Source organism: Crocodylus siamensis, chromosome 5 (assembly GCF_052110815.1).
Source record: "Crocodylus siamensis isolate JL-2025a chromosome 5, ASM5211081v1, whole genome shotgun sequence".
NCBI lineage: Eukaryota > Metazoa > Chordata > Crocodylia > Crocodylidae > Crocodylus > Crocodylus siamensis.
Window position 1 is genome coordinate 207,137,449 of NC_143399.1, and position 19,703 is coordinate 207,157,151.

General features: G+C 57.1%; 2 protein-coding genes across 2 annotated transcripts; one reads left to right on the forward strand and one right to left on the reverse strand.

Moving 5' to 3' along the window:
- Nucleotides 1–414: 414 nt before the first annotated feature.
- On the reverse strand, nucleotides 415–9,277 carry ABCF2 (ATP binding cassette subfamily F member 2). Its single transcript, XM_090048054.1, has 14 exons — nucleotides 9,018–9,277; nucleotides 8,399–8,611; nucleotides 7,568–7,750; nucleotides 7,092–7,263; nucleotides 6,880–6,975; nucleotides 6,412–6,514; nucleotides 6,188–6,283; nucleotides 5,351–5,470; nucleotides 4,695–4,784; nucleotides 4,409–4,519; nucleotides 4,054–4,116; nucleotides 3,641–3,769; nucleotides 2,000–2,203; nucleotides 415–1,009 (listed from the first exon to the last, which is right to left on the reverse strand). Exons 1-14 carry the CDS (start codon nucleotides 9,169–9,171, stop codon nucleotides 872–874), a joined length of 1,872 nt encoding a protein of 623 aa, XP_089904180.1. The 5' UTR covers nucleotides 9,172–9,277; the 3' UTR covers nucleotides 415–871.
- Nucleotides 9,278–9,549: 272 nt separating this feature from the next.
- Nucleotides 9,550–12,662, forward strand: CHPF2 (chondroitin polymerizing factor 2). The gene is made up of 4 exons (XM_090048056.1): nucleotides 9,550–9,888; nucleotides 9,974–10,538; nucleotides 10,718–10,900; nucleotides 11,171–12,662. The coding sequence occupies exons 1-4, from the start codon at nucleotides 9,653–9,655 to the stop codon at nucleotides 12,431–12,433; spliced, it is 2,247 nt and encodes a 748-aa protein (XP_089904182.1). The 5' UTR covers nucleotides 9,550–9,652; the 3' UTR covers nucleotides 12,434–12,662.
- Nucleotides 12,663–19,703: the final 7,041 nt, after the last annotated feature.

A 19,703-nucleotide genomic window follows, 5' to 3' on the forward strand; every position in this document is an offset into this window, starting at 1 on the left:
CCCAAGGAGGTTGGAGGAGATGGGGGCACAGGATGGTGTCACACAGGAGCAGGGCTGGAGCTAGCTTCCATTTCACATCCATATTTTATTTCACCACCTTCCTGCAGCCAAGGCTCCTCTCCTTCCCCACCTCCCGTGGTCCCTGCGCTGCATGTACAACTAGAGTAAGGCAGCTGCAGGGGCACCCGGAGATACCTACAGCTCCTGCGCCTCTAGCGCTGCTCAGGTCTGTGTCCCTGTAGCTCAGTGCCTGCCCAGACCCCTTCGCCACCCAGCTTGTCACTCGCTGCTTGTGTGTGGCAGAGCCTGGCAGTGCTGCAGCTCTGGGAGGGGGTGCCCAGCCACACACACTGAAGCCATATGAAGCTGCACACGCCTACAACTGGTGCCATTCTGGGAACGAGGAAAAAAAGAGACCGTTCTTCCCTCTTTATTGACTGATAGATTCTCAGCAGATCTGATAATGACACTGTTAAATAATAGTTAAAACCAAACCAAGGCCAGAGGAGTCTGAAGTCAAAGTTTCTAAACTGAAGCAGAAGTTGGGGCAGGAGGTGAGCTGGGATCTCCATTTCCCCCTGGCTGCAATCAGGGCACTCTGCCGCCTGCTGTCAGTGTGGCTCCAGGATCTGGGGCTAGAGGGACATCGTCCAGATGGGAGAAGTTGCCCGAGTGCAGCCAGAGCAGAAGAGGAGGGTCTGTCCAGATGCAGAAGTGCACGGAGAGCAGAGGGAAGCAATATTGCAGCAATGCTAGAACACAGCCACAGAGATAGCAGCAGAGTCCGATTCCAGGCGGCAGGGGGATGGTCAGGCTGGCTATTGTCAGTCTCCCTGGAGAACACCTGCCGGCCAACTGACCCCTCCCGCGCTCACACATTGTGGGTCTTTTTGGTGAGCTGGGGATCTTCGTCCACCAGCTTGGACTTGAGATGTTCTTTGTAGGCCAGGATGTCGCCCTGCCACTTCGTGATTGTCTGCTTTTCACAGACCCAGATCTCCTGGGCAACCTGAAAGCACAAGGCAGGGCTCAGTGCAGCTCAGCTCAGAAGCAGGCACACGGGGTTCTTCTCCCCACCCCTACCCCCAGCTCTGGCTCCCTCATCTCCCAGAGGCGGCATGGTTTGCTGCCACCAGCCGTTCACTGACAGCGCAGAGCATTCCCAGAAGCGAGGGTCGGCCAAGGTGCTTGGGGCAGTCCTCCCTCACCGCCACTTCCGTGGGGAACCGGAACCATTAGGATCACCTGCTCTGCATGGGCAGGGCAGAACGGTTTACAGTGACCTCAAGCAGCAGGTGAGAAGCCTGGACTTGAACTCATTTCCCTAAAAGAAAGGCTGGCTCCCATTGGCTGAGAACCAGGAAACCATGTTGCAGATACAGTAAGTGCCAAATTTAACATGAATGTTGTTTCCACATACAGTCACGCAGCACAGCATTAAGACGGTAAATGGGACACTTGACTAGACCCATTCACTTCTACTTGGGTTTTGGGCCAAACGTTTTGGCTGGAAATTGGAATTCAACTGAATGCCCCAAATCTGTAGGTTGCAAACTTACATAACGCTGCTTCAGACACGGGGGGACACAGGGAAAACTCTTTCCCAGGGTTTGTATATGAAATGTCCTTTAAGACATGAGAACCAGGAAGTCCCATCCTTCAGGCTGATCTTTCAGTTCCAAGCTAGAAAGGGAAGTCAAGCTTTCCTGACTACGCAGAGCCCCACTGGCTTCTCAACTGGGAAATGAGAAAGGTGCTGAAACAAATTAGCAGAGTAATCAGAGACAGAGGACATATCTGCTCTGCACCTCTAGAAGGGGCTACTGCTATTAAAGCATGTCTATTGCCTCAGCGAGTACATCCCACTTCGGTTAGGTACGGCTGCCAGAATCTGCCTTAAAGGGGTTGTTTCACTGGAAAGTCACTGAATAGGCTCCCCCTCTAGCAGAGACCAGAGATGCCTGTGCCTCATGGAGCTCATCACCTCCCCTGCCCTCACCTGCTGAATGAGCCTGAAGTCATGGCTAACGAGCATCATCCCTCCCTCAAACTCATTGATGGCGTCGGCCAGTGCGTCGATGGTCTCAATGTCCAGGTGGTTGGTGGGCTCGTCCAGGAAGAGCATGTGTGGGTTCTGCCAGGCCAGCCAGGCGAAGCAGACACGGCACTTCTGTCCGTCGGAGAGGTTTCGGATGGGGCTCACCTGCCAGGGGGAGGGGGGAAACAGACAACACGGTCAGAACACACTATGGCATGTGGGGCCTGCGACTCCCAGGGGAGCCTGTCCTGCCACAGGAAGAGGACTGTGCAGGGCCCATGCCTAGAACAGCCCCCCTCCCCCCACACCTCAGCAAAGGGCCCTGGATTTCTGTGGCACTCCCAGACCAAGACTGCGCTGCAGGTGCCATAGGGCACAGAACTCACTGGAGTCAGCAAACATGAACCGCCTCCCACGCACAGCCCCAAATCTGCCCCAGGTCCAGGGCAAGAGATGTTTCTCCTGGCACGGGAAACTTGTCTGAAACCTTTGAGCCTAAACTGCAATACCCAACACAAAAGTCAAGTGGCCAGAAATGGGAGCAGTGACAGCCCCTACAGCTTTGGTGCATGCGAGCTGAAGTTGCTACACTGCTGCCCCCTCAAGATGAACCAGGTGACTCACGCTCCCACCTGAGCTACTGGTCCCATCTCTGACCAGTGTGGCACCATGCCGAGACCTGGCCCCACCCTGCCCATGCACCACAGCATCTTCCACCTTGCCCAAACCTCCCCACTGCCTCTCAGAGCCTGGCTGCAATACACAACAAACTTAAGTGACCCTACCTGTACTAAGGTATGCACTCAGCCTACATCAAGCATGGGCTGGAAATCAGGCAGCAGCCAGGTGACCAAGAAGGATCCTCAAACGACCCACAAGGAAGAGGAAGCAGAGCTGCACCCTCCCACCATCAGGCACCACTCCAGAAATCCTCCGGCTGGACCAAGGGCATGGACTGCAAGGGCACAATCTTGGCACACCCACTCTTGGTCTGGCCCCGCTCCATGGAGCACAGCATTTGCATCAGGGAAAAGGCACACTAGCTCCCCCAACTGCCAGCACCACCCACCCTGGACACCCTAGCAAAGCCAACCTCGGGCCCATGAAGCCAGCACACTGATGGAGCCCCATGGTCTCGTGTTCACAACTACTGGTCCAAGACAGCTCGTGTCCCACCTGACTGAAGACTGCTCTGGCTCACGGGGAAGACACAACCCCATGGAGGGCACCTGCCCACAGCACTGAATCCCAGAAAGCCCCAGCCAGTAGAAAGGATGTCTCCCCCCTTTCAGCCACTGCATATGGTGCTGGTCACCAGCACAGGGACACAGCTTGGAGTCACTGAGCATGATCTGGGTCCTGCTGCCATCCCTGGATACCGGAGCCCAGCACAAGGCTGCTCCATATGCTGGCAGCTCTGAGATGCCCTTGGCAGGCTGGACATTGCTGTGTTTGGCTAGGACTCTCCAACTGTGTGCCCCATTGTGATGGGCTGCACAGCACTGAGCTGGCTGGCAGATGACCCCTGAGACTGGGGAAGCCTAGTCCTGCTAGCCCCAGATGCTTAGAGCAAGCTCCACAGAGACCTCAGCCCACACCCACCTGCTGCTTCCCAGTCAGCCCATATCTGCCGATGATCTTCCTCATCTCCTCCTTCTCCTTGATCTCTGGGTAGCACTTCATCATGTACTCCAGCGGAGACAGGTCCAGATCCAGCTGCTCTTGCAAGTGCTGGGCAGAGAGGAGGACAGGCATGAGCCCAGGAGGTGGGAGGGCAGACAGGGCAGGGCAAGGCAGTCAGAACAACACACCAACTGCTACCGCCTCTCTTTGCGGTGCAGACTGAAGGCTACCAGAAGCAGTGCACGCTACTGTGCAGAACCACGCCTCCCAAGTGTGGAGCAGGGGAAGGCTGAGCCTGTCCAAGCAGCAGCAGCTAGTCCTGCACGTCAGAGCACACTGCATAGGGAGGGGTCTGGAAAGGAGGTGGCACCTTGCCAGCCCATGGGGGTTACCTGGTGGTATCGGCCAATCTTCACATGCGAGTGCTTGCGAATCATCCCATCAGTGGGGAGCAGCTAGAAGGGAGAGCATATCACGCTTGATCACACAGGCATCCCAGTGCCCCCCATCATCCCAGGCATGATCCTGCCTCTCCCCAGCAATGGGGGCAACCCCACTGGTACCAGGCTGGGAAGGCATGTCATCACCCACCAAGAGACCCTGGGCTAAGGGGAGTGCCCAGGGGCTGGTCAGCAAGGACATGGAGTCCTTGGAACAGCTGCTGGGAATAGTGGGAGGCACTTCCCACCCTGTAGGTCACTCTAAGGCAGTGGGCATAGGGCAGGAAGACCACCCCAGGGCTCCTACCTCTCCTGTGAGGAGCTTCAGCAGCGTTGACTTTCCGGCTCCATTAGGTCCCACAAGAGCCACGCGCGTATCCAGGTCAATCCCAAACTCCAAGTTATTGTAAATACGCGGCTGCAATTCACAGAGACCAACAGGTCAGGCCTGTCCAGACTGCTCTGGACAGTGCGTGGGGGCACTGTGCAGATGTGGGCTGTTGCCCTACACCTCACACGTGGGAACAAAGGCTGGGCATCCCCACGCTACCCAGTTGAGCGAAGCAGCAAACCTCCTACCCCAGCACACTCACCCCATCTTTGGTGTACTTGAAGCTGACGTTCTGCACCATGATGACAGGAGGAGGGATCTTCCCGCACGGCGGGAAATAGAAGGACAGCGTCTAGAAAGAGAGTAGGCTTGCTGGTGAGACAAGGCCCAGGGCAGGGGACAGTGCCGCTCCACGGACACCGTTCTTCCAGGTGCAGAGGAGCTACGGCCCTTGCCCCCAGCTCGGATACAGCAGCCCGGGGCCATCGTGATACCCGGGCACAGCAGGTGACATTGCGAGGACCATCAGCAACTCCCCTGCACTTTGTTTACCTTGAGCATCAGCCCAGTGCTGGCTGCTCCCCCCATACTGCTCTCATTGTGGGGCATGAGGGTTTATTCCCCAGGGGGTCCCAGTTTCCACCCAGTGACATTCCCTACTGTGCCTGCGAGAGCCCCACACCCTGTACCCAGGACTAGGTGCCCAGTGAGCCTACCTCCTGCTGAGACATACAAAGGACAATGCAAGGAAGGCCATAAGTTGTCTGTCACAGATAGTGTGCCGTACACTATCTGTGACCCCATGCTCTCGGCCATCCTGCTGGCTGCACTCATTGACTTTGCTCCTGGCTGCAGCTTGCGTGTCTTCCCACCCCAATTTCCAGGGTCTGCCATGAGTTTCCCAGCACCCCAACCTACCTTATCATTCACTACCCTCTCTGTCAGCCCTGAGGCCATCATCTTCTGAAGGGTCTTTTCTTTGCTCTGAGCCTGCCGAGCCAGCTTAGCGCTGCCATGACCAAACCGTGCAATGTAATTCTGTAACAAGAGATGCAGTTACTGGGCCTGGCAGAGATGCTGCACAGAGGCAACAAACGAGAAATGATAATGGGAGACAATGGTTCTGCATTGAGCATTTCCCAAGCTTTGGGGCTTTGCTGGTTGTCACATGGGGCTAGGAGAGAATGCTCTCCCCACCTCTCCTTTTGGTGTTTCACGTCAGGGTTTTGAGGATTTTTTTGCCTTCCTCAGAGGCGCTTTGAGTTGGCTGCAGCCAAAGCTGGGGGTGGTGACTGGGCTGTGCCAATGCTCCTGCTGGGACTTAAAACTGGAGGTTCTTGGCTGTAGGGTCTTGCCCCTTTGTTTGGGGTGAGACCAACATCATCCTTGGGGCCAGGAAGGAATTTTACCCCATGGTCAGACTGGCACAGATTGAGGGTGGGGTCTGCCTTTCTCTGTCGTGGGGGTACAGTCCATGTCCAAAATCTTTTGAGAGCATATCAAACACCCTTTGCAACAGCAGGATGTTGGCCACCTTGGTCCCCCTTGGTTTACCGGTGGCAGGTTCAGGTGTGATGCCTGGTGCTGTGTCAGGTGACTGGTGTCATTTTGCTATGTCACTGGACAATGGATTTGCCTGGGATGGTTTGGACAGGGATGATCCTGCCTCAGGCAGGTGCTGGACTAGATGTGACCTCTGAAGGTCCCTTCCAGCCCCACCTCTCTACAATTCTATGAACAGAAGTCACCAGGTACCTTCATGTGGGCAATCTGATCCTGCTCCCAATGGAAACGCTTCATCTGATTCTCCTCTAGCTCCACACGGGTCTTCACATATTGATCGTAATTTCCCTGCAGAAAGAAAGACACCGCAGCATGTGAAATGCCTTTCAGAGCCCACCCCTCAGCTGGAAGCTTAGGGTTCTTGTGGACAGGGGCTGCCCAGGCTGAGCCAAACTGGGGGGGGGGGTCCTGCTCACCGTGTAATACTTCAGCTTGCGGTTGTGCATATGGATGATGTTGGTACAAATGCCGTTCAGGAAGTCTTGAGAGTGGGAGATCAGCACCAGGATGCGCTTGAACCTGCAGCATCACACAGAGTTGTAAGAGGCTGGGGAGGACAAGATCCCCCCAGGGCAGCCCCATAAGCAGTCAGGACGTATCACAGGTCCCTTTCTTGCACCAACCACTCAGACAGTGGCATGAGCAGCACTACAAAGGCTTCTGGGAAAGCAACTGGAGCCAGACATGAACTGCTCCATACAATCAGACAAGGCTCCTATGCCACAGCCCCCTTCCCTCCATGACCAGTGTTATTTAGCCTCTGGGGTGCAGGGTAGGACCAGCTGCCTGAAGGAACTTGTCCCTGGTAGCACCTGCCACTCCTGGGCTGAGGCAGGAGGCCCCCAGAGGCATAAGGCACAGCATCCACCCGCTGCCATGCTCACGTTTTCAGCTCCTCCTCCAGCCAGACGCAGGCATCCAGATCCAGGTGGTTCGTGGGCTCGTCTAGCAGCAGCATGAAGGGCCGGATGAACAGTGCTCTGGGGGGCAGAGGAGGAGGGTGAGGAGGGGCTCCCCACCCAGCACACAGCTACTCCCAGAGCTCCGTGACCCCTGTGCAGCAGCAGCGCGAGGGGGAGCCTGCAGCACAGCTCACCTGGCGAGAGCCACCCGCATCCTCCAGCCACCGCTGAAGTCCTTCAACTTCTTCCTCTGCATGGCCGGTGTAAAACCCAATCCGTGCAGGATCCGCGACGCTCGCGCCTCCGCCTTGTCAGCATCCAGCTCCTCCAGCCGCTCGTACAGCTCCATCAGCTTTTCGCACTCCGCTGCCAGGGAGTAGAGACCCGTCAGAGTCTCACCAGTGCTCTGCTGGCCCTCCCCATGCCCCCACCACGGATGGGGCAGCTTGGAGCCTGAGAGCTCAGCCCACCCACCAAGGCAAGAGCAACTGGGATGGCTCCCCCACACACTGCACTGAGCAGCTGCAGAGCGACTAGAGGGACAGACTATGGAGCCTGGTGGCTGCAGGGGACAGTCCCCACCAGCCCAAGGGAAGGTGTGCAACCACCCTGCAAGGAAGCCTGCGGCGAGCAGGGAAGGGGCCTGGTTCACAAGCGCTGGAGACTTTACCGTCCTCATGAGCCAGCCGCTCTGCCTCCCGCTCCAGCATGGCCCGTTCCGTGTCCACCTCCATCACGCACTGCAGGGGAGTCTTCTCACTGGGCGGCATCTCTCGGGTCAGGTGGTAGATGTCGATGTGCTCTGGGATTGGCACCTCCCGCTTCCCAATGGCAGACAGCAGCATGGACTTCCCTGCATGCAGGCAGAGAAACACCACCCGCCCCCCTCTGTCACTCTCGGCTCCCCTGGCAATAGGCAGCTCCTCAAAGAAGGCCTGGACCACGGCTGCCTCCAGCGAGCCCTGCAGGCAGGAGCCTTCCTGCAGAGCCAGGCAGCCCACGGGCCCTCGCACTCTGCCACAGCAGGACAAGAGATGAAGAGAAGCCAGGAAGGTCTCCCTAATCCACCCTGCTCCCAAAAAAGAACCGATCCCAGTGAAATATTCCCTGTTGAGCTCCTCGGTGCCCTAAAGGCTTCCCTGGCAGCAGCTGGGCTCTACTGCCCCCCTCCCAGCCCCCTGGCTCTAGCTGCACCCACCACCATGGGTTTTTGGACCAGTTGTGCTGGCCCCCCCGGCCCCTTCCCAACAGCCCTGTCAGGGGGAGCCGCCCCACAGCAGCCAGGGAAGCTACTCCATGCCCCCAGCGTTGAGCAAACAGCGCGTGCAGAGCCCGGATCCCCTCCGTGGGCTTGTGCCTGGCCAGTGCGTCTGCCAAGTGGGCGCTGGGGCCTTCCCCCTTACAGACACCTGGCGCTACACACGCCGCCGACCCCCCTGGCTGCCACGGGGTAGCCGTCCTGCGCCGGCCCTCCCCTCCGCTACGCCGTGCCGTGCCTCACCGATCCCGTTGAGCCCGATGAGGCCGTAGCGACGCCCCGAGTTCAGCTCGAGCTTGGTGTCGCTCAGCAGCTCCTGGCCATGGAAGGTGAGCGAGAGGTTGATGATGTGCACGTCGGTGCTGTTGGGGTGGGAGGCGAGCACACCCGTCACCGCGCGGGCAGCCGCCTTCTTCAGCTCAAAGTCCTCCAGCTCCTTGGTCAGGGCATCCACCTCTGCGCAGGGGGAGCGGGACAGCAGACAGGCGCTGAGTCAGGGCCCCGCAGCCGCCCCCGCCCCGGGACGCCAGCCCCCCCTGCCGGCCGCTGTCGGGAGGGCCGGGCGGCGCGGGGGAGAGAGGGACGCGAGGGGGAGGGGGCGGCACTGCCCTCGCGCTCCCCCCGCCCCCCCGAACCGCATGGTGCGCACGGCCAGCCCGGCCCGGCCCGGCTTGGCGGGGTCTTGTTCGCAGGCCTGTCTCAAGGGCCAGCTCGGCCCCAAGCCCCCTCCCGCTGCCCGGGCCCAGCGCCCGGCGGGGGGGGGGGGGGTCCCTTGGGAAGCCGCGAGCGGGGCCGGGGGACGCGAGACCCCCCGCTTTGCGGGCAGCAGGAGGGTCGCGGCCGGGCCCTGCGTGCAGCTCACCCGGCGCCCCGGTGCCGTTGGGCTCCCCGGGCCGCGCTTCCGCCGGCTCCGCGCCCCCGTCGCCGTTCTCGTCCGGGCCGCGTCGGGGCCGCTGCCGCGCCTTGGCCGCTTCCTTCTTCTTGGCCGCCTTCTTCTTCGCCAGGTCGGACGGCATCGCCCCGGCCCCGGCCCCGGCTCCCGGCTCCTCCCGACCCGGCGCCCGCGGCCTCCTCTGGCGCAACAGCACAGCTGCTACCGCGTGCGCACGCCCCGCCCCGCCGCCGCGCCGCCCAATCGCCACGCGACACGTCATCCCGCGCCGGCCCGCGCGCGGCACTCTGGGAAACGCAGGCCCCGGCTCGGCTGTGACGGGACTGCGCCTCCCGGCATGCCCCGCTCCGCGCCCGGAACCAAAGACATGCCGGAACCATAGAAAGCGGGGGTGGGTGAGCAGGGACCGGCCATCCCGGAACCATAGAGAGGGCGGAGCGGCTATGCCGGAACTATGGGCGGGGGTGGGCTGAGCGGTCATCCCGGAACCATAGAGAGGGGGGGTCGGTAGAGCGGCCATCCCGGAAGTACCGAGCAGGGGCGGGCCGGCGGGCGGAGGGGCCATGGCGTGAGGGCGCGCGCCGGGCCGACCCGACCCCCCCGCCATGCGGCCGGCCGCGCTGCTGGCCCTGCTGCGGCCCGCGCTGCCACTCGTGCTCGGGCTGTCGCTGGGCTGCAGCCTGGGCCTGCTGCGTGTGTCGTGGGGGCAGGGCGGCGACCCGTGCGCGGCGGGGCCGGGCGCGGGACCGGGGACGCGGGCTCACCCCGGCGCCGACGAGTTCCGGCCCCGCATCGTGCCGTACGCGCGCCCCGCCGGGCCGCCGCACAAGAAGGTGCTCAGGTGGGTCGTGTCGGGGCCGGGCCGGGCGGGGGTCGGGGTCGGCTCTGCCCCCGCTAACCCCCCGTCCCGTGCCGCCCCGCCGCAGGACCCGCTACATCCAGACGGAGCTGGGCTTCCGCGAGCGCCTGCTGGCGGCCGTGCTGACGTCGCGGGCCACGCTGCCCACCCTGGCCGTGGCGGTGAACAAGACGGTGGCGCCGCACTTCCCGCGCCTGCTGTACTTCACGGGGCTGCGCGGCGCCAAGGTGCCGCCGGGCATGGCGCTGGTGGCGCACGGCGACGAGCGCCCCGTGTGGCTCATGTACGAGACGTTGCGCTACCTGCACCAGCACTTCGGGGCCGACTACGACTGGTTCTTCATCATGCAGGACGACACCTACGCGCAGGCTGAGCAGGTCAAGGCACTGGTGACGCATCTCAGCATCGACCAGGACGTGTACCTGGGCCGGGCCGAGGAGTTCATCGGCGGGGATGAGCGGGCCCGCTACTGCCACGGGGGCTTCGGCTACCTGCTGTCCCGCAGCCTCCTGCTGAAGCTGAGTCGGCACCTGGATGGCTGCCGCAACGAGATCCTCAGCGTGCGGCCCGACGAGTGGCTGGGGCGCTGCATCATTGACTTCCTGGGCATCAGCTGCGTCTCCCAGCTCCAGGTGCGGGCAGGTCTACGCGGGCAGCGCGGTGGGGGCAGGTGGCCTAGTCGGGTCTCGTTGGCAGCCTCGGAGAGGGCTGGGGTACTGCCGGAGGTGGGGTCTTGTCCACGGTGGGAAGAGCAGGTGGGGGACATGCCTCTCGCTCCAGCCCTGATCGCTTTGGCTCTCGTCCCTCTCAGGGCCAGCACTACCGTTCCTACGAGCTGGCCAAGAACGCCGACCCCGAGAAGGAGCAGGGGGCCAGCTTCCAGGCCGCGCTCGCCGTGCACCCTGTCTCCGATGTGACCCTCATGTACCGGCTGCACAAGCACTTCAGCAGGATCCAACTGGACAGAGCCTACCAGGAGATCTGGCAGCTCCAGGTCAGTACCTGAAGGGTACACACGGGTGGGAGCAGATCCTCACCTCTGTCTCCAGGCGCTCAGGAAGGGCTGATCTCAAACTGCCCAGTGGCAGCAGATCTCTCCCACTTGGAGATGCTCTTTCTGATCCTAACTGATCTGGGTCAGGCCTATTGCAGTTCCAGTAGCACCTAGGATTTGGGAGGTCGCCAGTGGGGAGGAGGGACCGGTTGAGGGATGGGGACCGCTTGCTCCTCCAGGGGCAAAGGGATCACCAAGTTCTTCCTACAGATGCAGATCAGGAACCTGACATCACTGACCCCTGCAGGCGAGGCTGGGCTTACGTGGCCAGTTGGCATCCCTGCACCCTTCGTCCCCAAGTCCCGCTTCCAGGTGATCAGCTGGGACTACTTCACAGAGCAGCACCTCTTCTCCTGCCCTGATGGCACCCCCAAGTGCGAGCTCTCAGGGGCCAGCAAGGCCGACGTCAGCGACATCATCGAGTCGGCACTCGAGCAGCTCAACAGCCGCTACCAGCCGCTACTCCGGTTCTACAAGCGGCAGTTGCTGAACGGCTACCGGCGCTTTGACCCCACGCGGGGCATGGAGTACACTCTGGACCTCCTGCTGGAGGCGGTGACCCAGAAGGGCCACAGCCATGTCCTGGCCAAGCGGGTTAGCCTCGTGCGGCCCCTCAGCAAGATGGAAATCATTCCCATGCCCTATGTGACGGAGGCCACGCGGGTGCAACTGGTGCTTCCCCTGACTGTGCAGGACCTGGACTTTGTGGGGAACTTCCTGGACACATTTGCCATGAACACACTGGACACTCACGACAATGCCCTGTTGACCCTGCTTTTCATCTACCACCCCTACGATGCCCAACGGGTCAGCCAGCTGGACATCTTTGCCGGGGTCAAGGCCATGGTGGGAGAGCTGGAGAAACGCTACACTGAGGTGAAGATCCCCTGGATCAGCGTCAAGACGGAGGTGCCGTCACAGGTGAAACTGATGGACATCATGTCCAAGAAGCATCCCGTGGACACCCTTTTCTTCCTGGCCAGTGTGTGGACAGAGGTCAACATGGAGTTCCTAAACCGCTGCCGCATGAACACTATCAGCAACTGGCAGGTCTTCTTTCCAGTGCACTTCCAGGAGTTCAACCCTGCGCTGGTGTACCGGGGTGAGCAGGCCTCGTCATCCAGTGCTGACGTCCTGCGGGACGGGCACTTTGACCGGCACGCCTTTGCCGAGGCCTGTTTCTACAACTCCGACTACATGGCTGCACGCACCAAGCTGGCAGCTGACATCCTGGACCGGGATGAGGTGCTGGAGAGCATGGAGGTCTTCGACGTCTTCCTGCGCTATTCAGGGCTCCATCTCTTCCGGGCAGTGGAACCAGGGCTGGTGCAGAAATACGCGCTGCGCAGCTGCAACCCCCGGCTGAGCGAGGAGCTGTACCACCGGTGTGTGCTCAGCAACCTGGAGGGGCTCGCCTCCCGCTCCCACCTGGCCATGGCTCTCTTTGAGCAGGAGCAGGCCAACAGCACCTGAGTTACCTGCAGCCACCAAGGGTTCCCAGCACCTTAATACTAGGCACCTTTCAGTCTCTGCCTCAGCCCCAGCCTGCACTGGGGCAGAGGGCACATCAAGTGGAGGGGAGAGGAAAGACCTCCCTCTTCTCAGCTCAGCCCCAGGGCCGAGGGGAGGGCAGTGGAAAGGTCTGTGGGGGTTTTTTAAAATAAATAATTAAAGTTTATTCCCATGCAAGTGAACTCCATTCCTCCCAGTTGTTCAGTGAGTCATCTTTCCTGACTCTAACTGCGGTAGCAGCCACCCTCACAGAGGGGCCTGGGCCTGAGGTAAAGGGGAAGTGAGCGCAGCCTGCTCCCAAACTGCCCAGAGCCACTCATGGCTCCCTGGTGCCGTCCCAGCACAGCAAGGCCGGGACTGGAACCAGGGCAAGGCAGGCTTGGCAGCTGCAGCTTGTGTGCTGCCCACTGTTCAGAGACACCCTCCCTCGTGTGCTTGCTTGCTGAGACAGAATTAGACAGTTAGTCATGTTCCTGCTCTCTGCTCTGCTGGGGTGGGAGGGAGGGTCCTCTGTCTTTTCCCTTATCCCTCCCCTGCTCCTTTGTTAGTCATTCCTGCTGCTCTGCAGCCCCCAGTACAAAGAGCTGCCTGTTGCTTTTCCAGGGTAATTATCTGCCCCAGCAGTGCAGTGTTGGGAGAGCTGCAGGCACATCAGCCTCGTCCCACAGGGGAGCTAGGTATCCCCATCAGGTCATGGTGGCAGGTGCTGCTTCCCCCAGTGAGCAGGCTGAGGCTGGGCGGTTTGTCAGGGGCTGTGATATCAAACGTACAACATTCCCTCAGGTCTCTGCGGACCTTGTTGCAGAGCCCAGGGTCCCATTGCTGGGCATTTGGCATTGCCAGAGGAGCTCCTGCTCATGATGAGGAATCTCCTGCCTAGTGCTGGCTGTAGATGGGACAGTGGCAGCAGCGTGTGCCCTTTCGCCCAGGAAGGGTTCCCATCCAAAGGGAAGGAGGACAGGGAGCAGGGGTAGCAGCCAGAGACAGACTCTGTGGCAAAGGTGCTGCTGTCCCTCACAGGCTGCTTCCTGTGGGACACCCAGCTGGCTGGTGCAAGAGCTGCCTGGCCTCCGGAGCCTCAGTCACCTCCGAAGGGAAGACACTTGTATAGGAACGTAAATGAGTCAGAGAAGCTGTGAAGAGCAACCAGCTCATTTCTTTCTGCAGCAGCCTCAGGTGCTGCTGGGGCACAGCTCAGGCAGCCGTTCTTGGGTCTGTGAAACTTTCATTCCTGTGGCTCTGACCAGGATCCTACTCTCCTTGTATTTGCACATGCTGGGTGCACGTATGCCTCCTGTGTCCACCGTCTTGCAATCTGTTCCCTTCCAGCTGCTGGCTCCGGTTATGCCCTGCTGCTGCCCAACTCACACCTGGGTGGGACAAGGCAAGCATGGTCTTGCCCTCCTGGGCCCAGACCACTTCACTGCCAGGCATTAGACTCCACTTTGCCTAGCAGTGACCTAGTCACTGTCACCCATGGAAAATGAACTGAGAACTGGCTGATGGTCACGAATGTGAATGGGGAAAAAGACATTTCTTTCCCTAGAGCAGCGATTCCCAAACTCTTGACAGATGGGGCACCTCCAATTTAAAAGGATGCAACCTTATGTGCGGGTGGTACTTTTTTCAGTTCTACCTTAAGTACCACCAGCAAATTTTTGTCATATAAAGTAATTATAATAAATCTGTTAACGCGTGCCACTAACGGGTTACCTGTGTACCACTGGTGGTACCCATACTACAGATTGGGAACTGCTGTCCTGGAGGGTATTTTCCAAGAAGCCCCTGTAGGGATCCATCGCTCACCCAGTGCTACTTGGGAGACATAACTGGAAGGAAACATGAGGCTGCAGCTGGCATAAGTTGGTGGGGCCAAGCACGTATGCAGAATGATCCAGAGGGTGTGCTAGGAGGCGCCTGCTTTACTGAATACAGCCAAGTATGAGGCCACACACCTATGAGCCAATCACATCAGTCACACCAATGTCTCCCCATTCTCTGTCTTGGAAAGCAGTAACTCTGCTGTCATGGGGAAAACTGGTATATGAGTTTCCCTGCAAAGTGGTTTGTGGCTGCATGAGCAGGGGAAAGCTGCCTGGGTGGAGGGAGGTTGTGTCACTGCCAAGCTTTCCATTAGTGAGGAGGGCTGTGTGCAGTGCTGGTGCCTGCCTGCAGAAAGGGGTGGCAGGGAGCCATGGAGAGTACCACAGGAAAGCAACAGTCTGGAAAAATTAAATTAAAAAGCTCTGTTTACAAAATTGGTACAAGAGAAGGTTCAGCGGTGACTTGATCACAGTCTTCCAGCTCCCACACAGGGAGTTTCCAGGAGCGGGCAGCTCTTTAGTCTGGCAGACAGAGGCAGGAGGGAGATGTAGTGGGTAGCTGCTGAAGCCAGACAGAGAAGGAAGGCACAGTTTTTTTGGATTCCGCAGCGAGGGGCATTAGCCGTGGCAGTAGATTACCTGCCTGGGGAGGAGCTGGCAAACCAGAGCAATTCTGAAGGGCACAGCTGCTCGGGGATGAAGGTGGTCGATTGGAGGTTGCACTTTTTGTTCACCTCCTTGCCCAAGCTTCCCGTCCTGCTGCTCTTGCCAGCTGCTGAATGCTTCCCCTGTGCAGTCACCACAATGGTTCTTTGCCTACTCAGCCTGGTTAAGAGCCTTTTTGGTAACTGCTTCCTTCACAGTGCGTCTCTGTGAGGACAGCACAGCTGGGGCTGTCAGGTCTGATCCAACCAAGTGTTCGAATGTTCCAGCCAAGGCACGACATTTTTTCTGAAAGATTGCGGTGTCTCAGACAGGCAGGGCTTCCACAAATTAATATGTCCCTTGTTAGACGGGGGTGAGATCAGTTGACCACAAAGTTCCCTTGTGACTTCGTAATCTATTAATCTGTTTCCTAACAGCCGATGCCTCCTTGAAGGGAGATTTGTATGCTAAGTCATTGTCAAGCAAACCTTTGGCTTGGGCAGTAATTCTCACCCGGGGGGCCTGGCATGTTGTCAGAGCCTTTTAAGGGGGTTGTGGGGTGCTGTACAATATTAACACGGGTAGATGTGCAAGTGCCTACATGCAGTTCATCAGATAAACCCAGAGATTGCAAATAGGCATCCACAGTGTCACAGACGTCCTGACCTGATGCGGACCGTCCTGGCTCTTTGCAACAGAAGAGTTGCTATAGATTTTCCATAGTCAAAAATGAGTGAACACTCATGGGAAGCTGGTCAGCTCTCAGGAACCTGTCGTGCAGAAGTGGAACGGACAGCGACAGGGATGTACGTGATGAGCTTCATTAGGATATGAAGCAGGCAGCTACAATGCAGTTACTTCCACAGCCAAGGCTGGCAGGGACTTGTGGTCAGTAACTGCAGCAAAAGTGAGGCAGAAAACTCAACAGCTGACACTAGAGCAGAAGGATGGTGAGCTTTGTCCCGGAGACCAGCAGCTTTGGACAGGGTGACATCTAGTAGGGCAGTGTGGGCAGTTATACGTTGCATTGACCCCAAAGTAATTCTGGGAACCAAGAAGGGTTTGAAGAACAGGTCCCATCAGAATTAAATATTTGCAAACATAAATGCCAGATGAATTTTAATAGCAAATGTAATCATGAAATGTAGATAAGATATAAATGGCCAACAGTACAAGCAAAGCATATCAAGCAAATGATTAAAACTTATAAAATGTGTGTTTGTCTAAAGAATTAACAATTTCATTAGCATTTGGAAGAATTTAAAATTAATTTCTTGAAGTCCCAAAGTCTCTAGCAGGTGGGCAGCCTGCTCTCATCCAGGTTTCAAATTCAGTTTTAAAAGTGCTCTTGTCTCGGTGCATCTGCAGATGGGCTGTTCAGCAGGGACCCAGATTTTTAACTGTATTGCCTGGCTTAATATCAAAAAGCTTACTAAACAAGGCCAAATTTTTAAAAAAAATCTAACGGGTTCTACTCTAATTAATATTCATATGCCTATTTTTATTCTTCCTTTAACTACACCTTGTCCTGAACCAGATCTAAAAGCACTCCATGCACTCTGAGCAGCATTTAGCCAACTTCTTCTGAACTGCCCTGCTCATACTTTTTAAACTTAATCTCATCTCTGACATTCGCTTGCTCATTTGGTTGCCCCTTCTCTTACTCAAACTTTGGTCAAGCGGAGGGCAGCAGATACTAGACCATCTTAGCTTAGGGTCTCCTACAGTCTGCAGTCAGGACCACAACACGGCATCATGTGGAAACACAAGGGACCTTAGAAGAGAAGACAGTAAAGTCTGAGTGGTGCTCATGGAAATCCTGTACAGGAGGAGTCTGACAACACGGGCGGCGAGATGCTGGCTGGGGGTTGTGCAGCACAGCCCCCGGTCTGGCAGAAATGTCCTAAGTAAAGTTAGCTGTGCCCCTTTTGGGGAGGAGAGTTGCTCTTGGGGCTGGACACCAGCTGGTGCATCCACAGGGTGGGTAGACCAGCCATGAAGGGGCGATGTTTCGGCAGCAGGTGTGGTACAGACTTGTGCTTCGTGTGTCGTGAGCTGCTCAGACTGGCCTAGCAAGGAGCACAAGGAAGAGAGTATGTCTGGGGCTGCCTACTCCGCCAGGCTGGAGGTCTGAGCCACAGACGAGAGGAACTGGAAATGCGCACTGTGGTCTGCGTGGCCTTCCTGCGCGATTCGTGCCAGTTGAACGGGTTTAACAGCCAGCAGCTCTTGTGAAACAAACCTGGTTCTGTTCCTTGAAATTGCAAGTGTGACACAAGTAACTGCCCAGAACCGCAGGCTCTTGTGAGGCACGTGGCTTAGTACGATACATCCCAGGAGAAGGTGAATGGGGATGGAGAGATGGTAGACAGAGCAGAGCAAAGACATGATCAGGGAGCAGGACCCCATCACTAAGGTAGTCACAAGAAAGCAGGGGACATCCACTCATGGATTAGAAGCTGGCTTTAGGATAGAAAGCAAAGAAGGAGTGTAAATGGTCAGTTTTCAGGATGAAAGAAGTAAATAGCGGGTCCCCCAGGGGTCTGTGTTGGGACCACTGCTGCTTAACATATTCATAAATGATCTGGAAAAGGAGGTGAGTAGTGAGGTGGCCAAACTTGTGGATGACAAAATTATACAAAGTGCCATAGAGTCACAGAGCAGTGGAGCTGGAAGGACCGTCTAGAGGTCAGCTAATCCAACCCCCTGCCCGAGGCAGGATCATCCCTATCCAAACCATCCTACACAACCATAAGCTCAAATCTACATAAAGCCACGCTCAACCCTGACACAACTCAGACCAAACACCTGACCCTGCCACAGGTAAAGCAGGGGAATCCAATGTCCTGCTTTATGAAATGTCAATATATGCTCAAGAGGTCCCCGGTAGCGGCCGTGCCCCACGCTACAGAGGAAGCCAAAACCCCCCAGCCTGTACCAGTCTGATCATGGGACAGAATCTGTTCATGATCCAAATGTGGTGACTGGTCTGACCCTGAATGGAGGGGCAAGACCCTCCAGCTTGGCTCCTAGCAGGAGAGTCGGCATGTCCCAGTTGAAGCCCCCAGCCTCAGCCGTAGCCAACACCCGATACCTCGGGGGAGGCTTAAAAAACGTCCTGACACATGGAGCAGAAAAAAGTGGGGTGGGGGCAGGAGAAACCAGCAAAGCCCAGAAGCCTGGGAAATACCCATGGTAGAAAATAGGCACAACTACACCTAGATCATCCCCAACTAATGGCTGTCCAACCTCCTCTTGAACATCTCCAATGATGCAGAGTCCCCGGCTGCCCCAGGCAGGGTGTTTCACTGCCTCTCTGTTTCTAGAGTGAAGAATAGGTAGGACCTGATTTAGGTCAAACCAGTTTATGAAACTTCTGTCCCAGACCCCTTCCTGGTTTAAGTTAACTCAGAGTCCCTCAGCATCGCAGCATGCCTACCTATTCATTCCTGCCCATGGCAGGGGGTTGGACTTGGTGATCTGCTCAGGTCCCCTCCGACCCTACATCTATGAATCTATGAAAGAAGTTTTTCTAGATCTCCAACTTAAGTTTGCTTTGCTGCAACTTCCAGCCATTGTTCTTCATCCTCCTCTCTGCAGCAAGAGAGAAAAGGTGCTTTCCCTCTTCTCTATGGCAGCCCTTCAAGTATTTGAAGACTGCTGTCATGTCCCCTCTTAGGCACCTTTTCTGCCAGCTGAACATGCCCACCCCCTTCAGTCTCTCCTTATGTGCCTTGCCTTCCAAGCCCTACATCATCTCTGTTGCTGCCTCTGGACCCTCTTCATGCCCTTATTTAAATGCAGAGCCCAGAACTGCACACAGTATCCAGAGGAGGCCTAACCAGTGTTGAGTAGCTAGGCACAGTCACCTCCTGTGTCTTGCACTTACTGCTTCTATTGCTGCTGGAATAAGTCACCCGAAGAATGGCAAAATACCTCAACTTTGTGACATATGCATGGAGCAGATCAAACACTTTGGTCCTACAACCAAGTTATGGGTATTACATCTGTAACATCAGCCCTTAGAATAAGTAAACTATGGGCAACAAGCCCATCCAACAGCTCTATTTTGAAGCCAGGGAAGGAGGCCTTTGGCCCAGAGAACTTTAGGTCAGTGTCACTTCTGAGCCATCTTTATAATCTTTATGAGCGCCTTACTCTCAATTGTCTTTCACCTCATAAAAATCAGACGACATCTAGTCCCACAGCAAGCTTGATTTAGACCAGGCAAGTCCTGTACTGGACAAATACTAAACATCACCCAGCATATAGAAGATGGATTTGAGAAAGGGACAGTAACAAGTGCTGTGTTTGTACACCTATCAGCAACATACAATACAGTCAACCACCAAAACCTGCAAGTCTACAATATGACGCCCGACTACCGCCTAGTGCAGCTCATCTGGTCTCTTTTGGAGAAGAGATGTTTTTACATAGAACTGTGCAAGAAATAGAGGTGCTGGGGACAAAGACAAAACAGCCTCCCACAGGGTGCTGGCACCAATCCTTTTTAATACACACCCCCACCAATGACCAACCCAAATGGAATAATACAAGGAACTTCACGTATGCTGATGATCCATGCATCACGTCACGAGAAGGACTTTGCTACTGTTGAGAACAGACTGACATGTGCCCTGAGCAACCTCTCAGATCACAATAAAAGCCAGCTTCATCCGTGAACAACACGTGCCCATGGTGGCTGCGGGGGCGCGGTGGTGGCAGCGCGGCACCGGTAAGCAGGAGCTCCCGTAGATGCCACC